The sequence below is a fragment of the Podarcis muralis genome, chromosome 9, assembly GCF_964188315.1.
Source record: "Podarcis muralis chromosome 9, rPodMur119.hap1.1, whole genome shotgun sequence".
Lineage (NCBI taxonomy): Eukaryota > Metazoa > Chordata > Lepidosauria > Squamata > Lacertidae > Podarcis > Podarcis muralis.
In genome coordinates this window covers 21,791,064-21,803,772 of record NC_135663.1, presented here as the reverse complement: position 1 = coordinate 21,803,772, position 12,709 = coordinate 21,791,064, and the positions used below count along the sequence as shown (strand labels likewise).

Below are 12,709 nucleotides of genomic sequence, written 5' to 3'. Positions count from 1 at the left end.
ATTAGACTGACCCCCCTCCCAATTTCACTGCCCCATTTACTGGTGGTGAAATTGGGGTTGTTTTGGAGAATGCCCAGAGTGTGAGTAAAAGGGCAGTGGCTTCTCAGTGGCAACAGAACTGACACTCTTCCATAAGCTCAGTGTGTGAGACAGAAAGGTGGAATGCTTGGCTACTCTTTCATGGAAATAAGCTTTTAAATGTCTGTGGCCCATAAATATCTACTGAGTCATGTAAAAACCCTTGTTTCTTATCCATAAGTCTTTGGTTGCTGTTGGGTTTCATTCAATGCTGCCTGGGGCTCTTTAGAAATCAGATAACAACAAGAAAGAAAGAAAGAAAGAAAGAAAGAAAGAAAGAAAGAAAGAAAGAAAGAAAGAAAGAAAGAAAGAAAGAAATGGTGCTCAGGAGAAAATCCTTCATATGCAGCAGAGGAGACTGGCTGGATTAATAGGCTGGCTGGCTTGGGAAAGATCAGACCAATTCATCCATCTCCAAGCATCCAGAGTTTGCTTTCTATATCAAGGGGAAGTGCTGTAGGTTAGTGATAGAGCATCTGCTTTGCATGCAGAAACTCCAAATTTCAATCCCCAGCATTTCCAAGCTGGGTTGGGAAACCCTGTCTGAAGCCCTGGAGAGCTGTTTCCAGTCAATGTAGACAAAACTGAGCTAGATGGACCAATGGTCCAATTCTCAGGCAGCTTCCTGTATTCCTATGGAGAGCAGACCAATAGTTTGTTGGACAAATGGAATATAAATATAAGAAATTAAAGAAGCAATAAATATATAATTAAAATCATTTGAATGTGTTGTGCCCACCATTCACAGTTACTTTTTCATGCAGACACACTGCAGATCACCCCAGTGAAGCTCATGGACCACTGATCGTCTGCAGACCACAGCTTGGGAGCCTCGGGTTCAGACAATGGGTAGGGCAATTCCTGCTGCTCATAACAAACGAGATCCACTGGAATCCTAGCCATTCAGGTCTTTATATGCAATCCATTTGAATAGTCAGCAACCTATTTGGCAGTCGCTGAAGCCACTAAAACATTATGTCAGTGTAGATTTCATTCCGCAACTCTTACTCACTCTAATATGTGGAGTAGCTCTCTGGCATGCACACAACAACTATCTCTGATGGCTTCATGCCAGCAAAATGCTCTCGTATACAAAGGAGACTCTGTGCTATTTCAACCCAGAAGAACACATTCTGCTACACATGATGCTACCCAAAGGGAATTAAAGAAGGAGAAGAAACCATATTCTTTTTCCTTGACTGTGCAACAAGTGATCAGGCTAGGTGGTGCTTGGAATGAGGCAGATGCTTCAGTAAGAAGTGTTTTCACACTTCAGTAAGAAATGTTTTTGGATTAAAGTGTTTAGTGGTCGTTGGGTATTTTTTTACCTGTGCGCACTCAAAACATGTGAATTTGTTCTAAAATAATGACATGGTGCTGTAGAGGACATGTACCAAGATTGGCTCATAATCCCTGCTACTCACACATGCCTTTAAAAACACACAGAGGTCTTGCATTGTAGCTGCCGATCCAAGGTAAAATGTCGGAAGTGCTATGGGGCCCACCAGTCATGGTGGGTGGTGCTCACTAGACCTCTTGGGCTCCTAGGGTGTCATGAGGGCATGGCCAATGAGCAGTCACAGTGGTGTGGCCAAGTTGCTCCTGTTTCCTCCCCATCCTCTTCCCTTGAAAAACTACTGAAGACACTTCAGCATTGCAAATTTACAAACAGCACCTTATTAAACTAAAAAGTTGACTTTGGTTCAGAAGGGGGTCCCTGCTGCCATAGGTGCTTCTCTGCTGGGCCTCGCCTGCACTGATTCGCTCCCTATCCTTCTCCTTTGCCAAGAAACTGCGGGAAATTAAACACTGCGGTTTTGTTAATACTTAGCATTTAAGTGTCTGACCTTGCTTGAGAAGCGGTCCCTGCTCTCACAGTTTCTAGTGTGTTTGTTTGTAGCAAATGTGGAAACAAGTTAGCTAATGTATGTTTCCAGAAAACAGATTTCACCATTCTTTACTGGGCTATGCAAATTTTAAAATATATATATTTTTTTATTCTGTTGCGGAAATATAGGGGCAACCATCATTTATTTTATTTTATTGTAGGTGGCAAGTGCCATTGATTATGTAGCCAAAACTGCACCACTCAATGCACTAGAGGGCAAAATCAACAGGCTTGAGGGAGGCCCAAGGACTGAAGCAGTGCAAAAAATTTCAGGGGGGAAAGCAGCCCAGTAGAGACAGAGTATGCTCTGCAGCTATCAAATACTAACTCAAGTGCAGTGGGAAGTGGAGACATAAAAATAAAGTAGGGAGAGGGAATGGAATGGTCAGAATAATTAGCAGCTGGTGGGGCAACCCAGACAGGGCTGTGTTGCTGACCTTGCTTCCTAATGTCAGGTGTTGCCAGGGATTGGACTCAAGAGGGCGAGACGGATGAGGAATGGTGGACACACACACACACACACACACACACACACACACACACACACACACCCTCTCCTGACGCTGCAGGAGAAAAGGAATGCAGCATTGATTTACAGCAGGGGTTGAGAGGGTTGAGGAAGGTAAAAGCTCAGAGACAGATGAACAAAAGAGTTGGGAAGTGTTAGAAGAAGCGGAGGGGAATTGCGACAGGGCAGCCAACTGACACATCACTGGAGAGAACTTCTGGTCCCCCTTCTCCCAGAACTCGGTGTTCATTAAGGGTGCAGGAAAAATGGAATCAGAGACATTTGGCCATGAGCAGCCACTGTAAAGGGAGATGCTGTTGCAAGGGAGGAGAAGCCCAGTTTGGAGCAACGCCATTGTTAAGGCTTGTTGTGTTCTTTTGTCTCTCGCTATTAAAAGGGTAAAGGGACCCCTGACCATTAGGTCCAGTCATGGCCGACACTGGGGTTGCGGCGCTCATCTCACTTTATTGGCTGAGAGAGCTGGCATACAGCTTCTGGGTCATATGGCCAGCATGACTAAGCCGCTTCTGGCGAACCAGAGCAGTGCATGGAAATGCCATTTACCTTCCCGCTGAAGTGGTACCTATTTATCTACTTGCACTTTGATGTGCTTTTGAACTGCTAGGTTGGCAGGAGCAGGGACCGAGCAATGGGAGCTCACCCCGTTGCGGGGATTTGAACCGCCGACCTTCTGATCGGCAAGCCCTAGGCTCTGTGGTTTAACCCACAGCGCCACCCGCGTCCCTCTCTTGCTATTAGGATTGAATAAAACTCATTAAAAAGGACTCTGCTTTGTTTTCTCTGCTCTTGCTGCAACCGGGGAAGGAATAGCTTTCCCGAAGCCTTGACAAGTGTCATGGCCAGATCCTAAGGGGTAGAGCAGGGGGAGGGGGGAGCAAGGCAGCAGGGACCTCAGCCAATCCACCACATTCACTGTTGCACCCACATTGCCCCAAACTCAATGCTCCTCCCCCTCTCTCCCTCTTGGCAACTAACAAAGATGTATGGCACGGAGAAACCTAGTCAGCAATGCAGCTCTGACCAAGGCGAACTGCACCACCAGCCATGCCTCTTTGAAATCCAGAACAGAGACTTTGCGCCGAAACATTTTATCTATGTATTGCATTCAAAGCATCATTTTATCCCACTTTTTGTCCAAAAGAGAGACTTGTAAACTTCAAGGATAAGATAGTCAGGCTCACAATCTGAACGACAGAAAGGAAAAGGGGATCGGGAGCAGGTAGGGAGAAAGTTAATTAAGGCAATATTTCTTAGTTATAAAATTCTTGTACTGACCAGCTGGAATTGAAAGACGTCAAGGATTTTCTTGCAAGTCCCACCTGCATATGTTTATAGGATATTGTTTTTTACAGGGAAAATGCAAGCTTTCTGCAAACTCTTTTTCAATGCTCTGAGCTTGCATAACTATGGCGACATTTTGCTGAGCCAACACTGAGGATCCTGTTTCTCTTTATATCATGATTTGAGTGCCAAGTGATTCATGCTGGCTCAGTTTTCAAGCCAATCAAACTTCTGAAAACACAGTTCAAAAGGTGTGCTTTATCCCATGTCTCTGCTCCTTAATCCCAGTATCTCATAACCTCTCATCACTATGTAATGTTTATTAACTTGACACTTTGCTGGCAGCATGGGGACAAAAGCATACTTTCTTCTTTCAAATTAATCTTCTAGTTATTTATTCACCAAGAAACGGATATTTTGACAACAAGGGTGTCTGGGTGCCAGTTGGAGCATTTTGTTTAAGAGCAAGATCCATGAGCTGGACATCCCTGGTTTATTTCGGGACCAGCTGAGCCATGAACTCTCTGGGATGACCCTTGGTCATCCATCATCAGGCTTCATCTGCAATATGGCGATAATAACCCTAGTCCACCTTACTCGGGACTTCTACGTGTGACCTGTTTATTGAGCATTCCTTCTGATTTTCTTGCAGAAAGCTTATGCAGACTGTCATCAACTGGCTGGTTGTAGAGGAGTAGTGGGAGGAACCAGCTGGGGAGCCCCCGAGGGAATTTCCAGGGTACTGGCACCAACTCTAGGGGGCCCTGGAACCTACAATATTTTTGCTGTGGGTGCCCAGCCAATGGCCCTGCCACTGCCATGTGCTGCCACTGCGTGCCACCCGCTTCTGTCAAGCATATGCTTCCTAATATTTATAGTTTCAGCCCAATGCAAAGCATTTCTGTATGTTCTCTTCACTAATATACAGTGGTACCTCTGGTTGTGAACGGGATCCGTTCCGGAGTCCCATTCGCAACATGAACAGAACGCAACCCATGTCTGCACGTCTGTGCATGCGCGGGTCGCAATTCACCGCTTCTGCGCATGCGCGTGACGTCATTTTGAGTGTCTGTGCATGCATGAGCGGAGAAACCTGGAAGTAACCCTTTCCAGTATTTCCGGGTTGCCGCGGGACGCAGCCTGAAAAGATTTAACCTGAAGCAAACGTAACAAGAGGTATGACTGTATGCACATTTATGCACACATTACCCTAGCATATGCCTTTCTGTGCACATTACTTGGCTTGAGAACTGCATTGCAAAATTCAGAGAATTGTGGATTTTGAAAGATGCCCATGTTTAAGTGTGCATATTGTTTTGGAAAGCGTAACTCAGATAGAGCCAGGGTTTCTGATCAGCCGGAACACACCAGAACATGGTTCCAGCACATTTCCCAAGCCATGCCTCTGGCTCACGAGAAGATTCTCCCTGGAGCACAAAGAGGACATCCTCTGTGGGCTCTGGAGAGGGTCTAGTCATGAGCCAGAGCGGGGCTTTAATGAGGCTCTTCGGCTTCCTGGGCTAACAGCTGAGGTGCGAGAAGTCTTCACTGCGCATTAGCCCTGCAAACTGCCCTGCCTCTTCGGCTTGCCTGCGCAAGCAGGAGGAACCAGGCAGTTTGCAGACCTGGTGCTCAGGGAAGCCGTCTTCCTCATTCATTAACCACAGAGCAGTCCTCCTTCTGCTGGTGCAGAAGCAGGAGGGACAGGGCAGCGTTCCTGCACCATTTTTCTAGGGAACAAAGCACCTTTAAATGCCAGCTGGATCTAATTTCTTCCCCACCCTAGTCTTGGGGCCTCATAGGCTTCTTTCACATGCAGAATGTGCAGAAGTTCATTGGTGGGGCCAGGCCTAGACTGCAGATCCTATAGACTTCCCTCACAAGTTCCTCCACGCAGAGGGGGGCCTGGCTTAATGGGGATTTCTTCTCTTGCATTGAGAATCTATCCACATGTATGTCTGCACTCCTGTAGACATTTCAAAAGACGATTGGAATAAAAATGTAGAAAAGCAAGGCTCTTTCTTAATACTCCTCCTCCACAATTAAACTCTCTAGCCAGAAACTTGGGGAAATGTCAGTCGAGAAAGGAAACCTTTTTGCTTCTAAGTAACTATCTGTATTTAGCATTCAAGGTAATGTTTGTAATTTCTGGTAATATATCCCATGGGTATATAATTGGCTTTTCTCTCAACCCCGAGAGATGATTCATTTCACTTCAGTGCAAAGTTATTTTCTTCGTGTTCGGAACTAAGAGGTATAAAAGTTTGGTGACAAGCAGGTTATTTTAAAAAGACAATGCAGCTAGAACAAGAAGCAATTGTGTACTAGACAGGTTCTCTAGTCAAAATGAACTGCATTCTTGGAGATGGGGGGCGGAAACCAAGATTTGGGTTTTGTTTTTGTTTTTTTATTTCAGAAAAAGCTTTAAAGAAGGTGGAGTCAGAGACAGAAGAATGAAATTCCTATTTAAATATGCATTTTAACCTATATTCTCAGAAAATTAGCATTTCTGAAGTATTTTCTCAGAAAACATGCATATTTTAAATGCATATAGTGTCCCAAATCAGCATTTTGTCCAGATCAGCATTACCCCCTTCTTCTATTTTAATTGTTAAATTGTTGCACTGTTTTAATAGACTTGTCTTATCATAAACCTTAGTTGCGAATGTTTATTTTAATGTTTCAACTGAATTGTTTTATTTGTGTTCTTATTATGCATCTTTCTATTTTTATTTTTATTTATTTTTTGTAGCTGCTTTTATACTTGTCACCCACTTAGAAGCCACTTTGGCAGTTGTGGCATATTAATTAATTGATTGCACCCCTCTCTCTTGTTTCTTACACTATTTGTAGGGGGCGTTGAGCCAAGAACTGCATCACACAGGAAGGACATAGGATGCTGCTTTATATTGAGTCCACCTAGCTCAGCTTTGTCTACATTGACTGACAGGAGCTCTCCAGGGTTTCAGGTAGAAGTCTCTCCAAGTCCTACCTGGAGGTGCCAAGGGAGATGCCTGGGACTTTCTGCATGCAGAGCAAATGCTCTACCACTGAGCTACGGTCCTTATTCCACCAAATTCAGAGAAATGTGAAACCCAAATGATAACTGTGTTGTCATTTAGACATTAGTCCAAGAGCTGCTGATCAGATGTGTTTGCACTGGAATCCTCAAAGAGCGGGACACGGGTGGTGCTGTGAGTTAAACCACAGAGCCTAGGGCTTGCCAATTGGAAGGTCAGCAGTTCGAATCCCTGTGAAGGGGTGAGCTCCCATTGCTCAGTCCCAGCTCCTGCCAACCTAGCAGTTTGAAAGCACATCAAAGTGCAAGTAGATAAGTAGGTACCACTCCGGCGGGAAGGTAAACGGTGTTTCCGTGTACCTTTCTGGTTTCGCCAGAAGTGGCTTAGTCATGCTGGCCACATGACCCGGAAGCTGTACGCTGGCTCCCATGGCCAGTAAAGTGAGCACTGCAACCCCAGAGTCGTCCGCGACTGGACCTAATGGTCAGGGCTCCCTTTACCTTTACCACAAAGAGCAAATTGCTCAAGCATTCCAACCTGAAAGTACCCATTGATGGGGGACAACAACAGGAGAGAGTTATTGCCTTTATGCAATAACTCCTGGGCTTCCCAAATGCCTCTGCTTTGCCCCTGTGGGAAATAGGATCCAGCAGGGCTCTTCCATTGTTCTCAGGAAGACTGAACTAGAAATTTCACTGTATGTTCAGATGCTGCCAAAAATGGCAACCCACCACAATAACTAAACTATTCTCTTGTCTATGCCTAGCCTAAAGCACTCAGTGTTCCCAAGCAGTTTCCCATCCAAGTACCAACCAGGCCTAATCCGACTTAGCTTCTAAGATCAGACATGTTCAGGGTGTTATGGCTGCAGGAGTTTGGTACATCCAGTTTTAAACAGCCAGGCAAGTAAACCCTGCTTGTGTTTCAAGGTAATATGCCAGTGCTTTTGTTACAGGTCCTCCAAGTTCCTCATTCCAAGTTACTGCTGGAACGAAATAGCATGCAGAATATTATTTTACCAGAAACATTATGTATACCACCATTCTGGGAAATTAAGGTACATGCAGTGCTTTGCAAGCTTCTTACAGGTCAAGTGGACCCATAATTCCTACATTTCCCTGGGCGTATTCTAGCATTAAACTGGGACAAATGGACCTAGTCTTCATGCACATGCAAACTAAAATGCTTTTTTATGGCTTTTGAGTGCTTCTTTTATACTCATAATATTTTTTCTAGCAAGCTTTCAAGGGACAAGAAAAACCCATAATGAGAAGCTATGGGCTGGATGTTGCCGAACGATTTGTACTGCACACGCTCTCATTAATTTACCTTTAGGCTCACAGAACGGGCCCTTTGCATATGGAAAAAGAAAACATGCTTGCCAAGTATTTTAACTGGGGGTGGTGGGGAGACAAAGTCTATTTCACTTTGTTAGTGCATGTAAATACTTTCCTCTTTCAGCCAACAGATACACATCAGAAATCTTTAACTATATGCTTCAAGAGTATTTTCAATAAGAATTTAACCATAAGGCATAGGAGAAGAAAAGTAAGGATTTGCATAGACAGTTCTATCGCCACCCCCCCGTCTGAACTACTTTTGGGAGACACTTGTCTAATCTTTATGCATCTGCAGTGTTACTAAAATGTTCTTAGTTCATATAGTCGTTTTGCAGTTTCTTGATGGATACTATCCGTATTCCTACTATAGCAGGGGTGATGTGGTGCAGAGAGAATGAAGATACATCACAATTAGTTCCTTTTCCTGTGACATCTTTGGTTTTCAAGCATGGTTGAATACTTTAAACTGGGAAGCTACATTTTTAATGAAGTACACATTTTTTTATAGCCAGCATTAAGTACTTTTAAGTCCCATTGATCTGAATTGGAGAGAGCTAGACCAATGCTAAAATCTTCCATTGACTTAGACGTACTTAATTTGAGACACATTTTGCCTTTTGCCTTATATTTAAAAACTTAAATATAATACATTTAGGATACACTTGGGGAAATATCTGGATATATGGTAACCATTTCCTGCTCTATAGTAATTTTAAGGGGATATGGTTACAAAATAATGATTTGATATTTTGGGTGGTGCTGTGGGTTAAACCACAGAGCCTAGGACTTGCCGATCAGAAGGTCAGCGGTTTGAATCCCCATGACGGGGTGAGCTCCCATTGCTCGGTTCCAGCTCCTGCCAACCTAGCAGTTCAAAAGCACGTCAAAGTGCAAGTAGGCAAATAGGTACCGTTCCAGTGGGAAGGTAAACGGTGTTTCCGTGCGCTGCTCTGGTTCGCCAGAAGCTGCTTAGTCAAGCTGGCCACATGACCTGGAAGCTGTACGCCGGCTCCCTCGGCCAGTAAAGTAAGATGAGCACCGCAACCCCAGAGTCGGCCACGAATGGACCTAATGGTCAGTGGTCCCTTTACCTTTTTTAGTTGACATATTGTTTAAAGTTCCTGGCACTTATAATCCTTTATGCTGCAAAAGTAGAGAGGAAAGAAAACGTTTCTATCATCTATAGCAGTGATGGCCAAACTCGACCCTCCAGCTGTTTTGGGTCTACAATTCCCATCATCCCTAACCACTGGTCCTGTTAGCTAGGGAGTTGTAGTCCCAAAACAGCTGGAGAGCCAAGTTTGGCCATCACTGATCTATAGTGAACTTGGCCATTCATGCAATTTATAGTATTGCTGGAATATTGTACAAATTTGTACAATATTTGAAGCTTTTGATTATTATTATTTTATATATGAGAACCAAGCACAGGAGTTAGCTAGACTTGCCAACTTATATAACAACAGCAACTATCATGTGAAGAATATATTCCAAATATTGAAGAATGAAGACCTAGAGCAGTGTTTCCCAACCTTGGGCCTCCAGCTGTTTTTGGACTACAACTCCCATCATCCCTAGCTAGCAAGACCAGTGGTCAGGGATGATGGGAATTGTAGCTCAAAAACAGCTGGAGGCCCAAGGTTGGGAAACACTGACCTAGAGGACTGTGTCTTAGTAACATAACACATGCATTGCATGGAAAAGATCTCAAGTTCAAACCACATCATTTTCATGTAGTGCTGGGAAAACTTCTGTCTGTAACTTCAGAGAGCCACTGCCATTGTTGACAGTACTGAGCTAAATGACCTGACTTGGTATAAGGCAGCTCCCTATGTTCCTAAGTTATTAGGTCTCTTCTGCAACAGGAAAAGGGGTAAATAAAATATGCACAATTATGGCCAAATTGATTCATTATGTAAGAACTAAGGACAACCATGGGACTACCTTAGAAAAGTTTTCAGAACTTTTCTCCAGAATTCAGCTGCAAAGATCTTGGTGGACTCACTTCCCTGGGTCCAATTTGCATGGTTGCCCATTTGCTTCTAAGCACAATTCATACTGCTAATGATATTCTTTTAAAAGCCCTAAATGGCTTAGGTCATTAGAATATCTTAGGGATGACTTCCCATTCTATCCTGTCTGTCCCAAACATCAGGAGGAGTGGCCTTTTCATGAGTCCCACCGAGTGTTGAGGCATGGCTGGGGTGAGACAAGAGAAAGGGACTTCTCAGATTATGGAGCATCTTGCTACTTCCATCACTGTTTATTCCTAAGCCCCTTTCATGACTGAATCAAAGAAAGCACCACATGATCACTGGGAGCTGGGACACATTGCTGACAACACACCCCTAACATCCACACTTGTGAGAAGCTCAGACTGTCCACGCCCTTGTTAGCCGCCCCATGCCCACTAATAACAAGGAAGTTCTAGAGAGTCCAATGGTGCACTTCAAGTTTTCATCTGGTGCCTACAAAGCCTCTGAGCTCCCCACTCACTGTCCCCTTAGTCATGATGAGTTCTGTTACCCTTTCCTCCCTTGAAAATGCATAGAGTTGACAGAGAAAGTGAGACGAGTGGCCTTCTTTCCCACTTCCTCTTTCAGATGAATTCTATCGGATACAAGTTTTACTGAGCTCTCTTTAAAAAACAAAGTGACACATCTGTCTGCATGTTTACTCTCTTGGGCAAGGATGGGTGATCTGTGGCAGTGAGGAGAAAAGTGTCCAGAAATCCCCATCACTGAAAACTCCAAATGTGACTTTCAAAGGTTGGTGACACCTAATTAGGAATTCTCCATTGTTTGAATTACAAAAAAATGCAAGAAAAGAGTGTGTGCATGTATACATGCATTTCTTTTTCTTTTCTTTTTTACAAAATTCCAATAAAAGGTTCTTTCAGTTCACTTCTCTCTCCCCCCCCAAACCTTCCATGTTACTGTAATATATGCAAATCACATCAAAGTTGCTTTTCAGATGGAAAGAATATAAAAACCATTCCTGCTTATTGGGACAAAACCATATGACAAATAAATCATCATTAGGCTTAAACTATTTATTGAGCCAACTGCTGAGCTTCAGAATATTTTAAGACTCTCTCAAAAAATGTGGAAGCACACCTATCTGCTGTGCCCCAGTCCGTGAAAATAAAGTGGATTTTTAAGAGAGAGGAAGGAGGACGAGAAAGAAAGAAAGAAAGAAAGAAAGAAAGAAAGAAAGAAAGAAAGAAAGAAAGAAAGAAAGATGTTACCTTGTTGAATAATGCCAGTAATCACTGCAAGGTAGACTTCTGGATCATGATTAGTGGTAATCAACGGATTGTGTGGGTCTATATTCAGTATTTGATAGATAGTGTCTGAACTTTCAATCCCACAAAGCAAAACAACCACCCTTTCAGGAGGCTGAAGGATCTTGTCCAGAAAACGTCTTTTCTTTTTGTTCAGACAATTAACAAGTCCACTTGAAAGTATCAGCAGTTTACATCTGTAAGATCCCAGGGATGGCAATCCCAGGGGGTGAATGAATGGAGATCCCATGTTGTAAAGCAAGATTCTGTCCTCTGATAAGAGATGCTTGAAAATTGTTTTTAAATACAGTGCCCATTCCTCTGCATCTTCTTCATGGATAATAACAAGACTGCTCTGTGCATTTTCTGAAGAAGAAAAAGAAAAAGATTTACAGATAAGTGTCGCTTTATATCAGTGGCTAATAATTTCAGAGGTGATTAAAGATGGGTTCACACAAGCCCAAACGCATTCCATTCATGAAGAAATTAGCATGAAACTTGCATGAAAAATTGCCATGTTTGGATCAGACCTGATATATCCATTGACATTGGTGATCTTTAGAAAATACCATACTGAGCCCAGGGGATTTTGCTGCCTATGGTGAAGGACAAAATGGCAGCTTCCAGTCCATGTACAACAGCTAACCGGACTGGCAGTTGAATATTACTGAGCAATGCTGGTAGCCTTCCAAAGTCTCTTGCTAAGCTTTCTTTCACCTGAGCAAGGACCTCCAAATTCACACTGAATTTCATCTTAGGCAAAATCCAGGGCAGACGTACTATTAGCCAGAATGAGTTGACCATGAGTGCAGCAGCAGCAGCTGCCCCTAACAATTCCTCCTGACCCCACCAGTTATTCTCTTCTGTTGGAAGACAGAGCTGTATGGGTCATGCACAGTGAGAGATGGCTGTATTTTGTTTGAAAGGCTGTCATCTGACAGTCCTCTAGTTGAGTGGATGCCGAAACCATGTCCAGTTTAAAAGTAAAGAACCATAAGAGCCAGGAGTCTTCAAGCTGCCCATCAACAGCTAACATCTAAATAACAGAATGAGCAGGCATACAGATCACCTGGTGATAACAACAACAACAACAACAACAACAACAACAACAACAACAACAACAACAACAAATTTATTGCTTGTATCCCACCCATCTGCCAGGCCTCCCCAGCCATTCTAGTCTTCCCCACTATAGTGAGACATATTTTATTTCTGGTTAAATTATACTCATTACGGTATTTCTTAATTTGCATCTATATATTAACACACACAAATTTCATATAAATCTCT

General features: G+C 43.4%; 1 protein-coding gene across 1 annotated transcript in view; it reads right to left on the bottom strand.

The window, feature by feature from the left end:
- BANK1 (B cell scaffold protein with ankyrin repeats 1) overlaps nt 1–12,172 on the bottom strand; it is a 144,122-nt gene extending 131,950 nt beyond the window's left edge. Inside the window, exons 1-2 of the mRNA XM_077934595.1 lie at nt 11,989–12,172; nt 11,384–11,824 (exon numbers count right to left, since the gene is read on the bottom strand). Coding sequence (XP_077790721.1) covers nt 11,384–11,824; nt 11,989–12,172 — 625 coding nt within the window. The remainder of the gene's footprint in view (nt 1–11,383; nt 11,825–11,988) is intronic.
- Nucleotides 12,173–12,709: the final 537 nt, after the last annotated feature.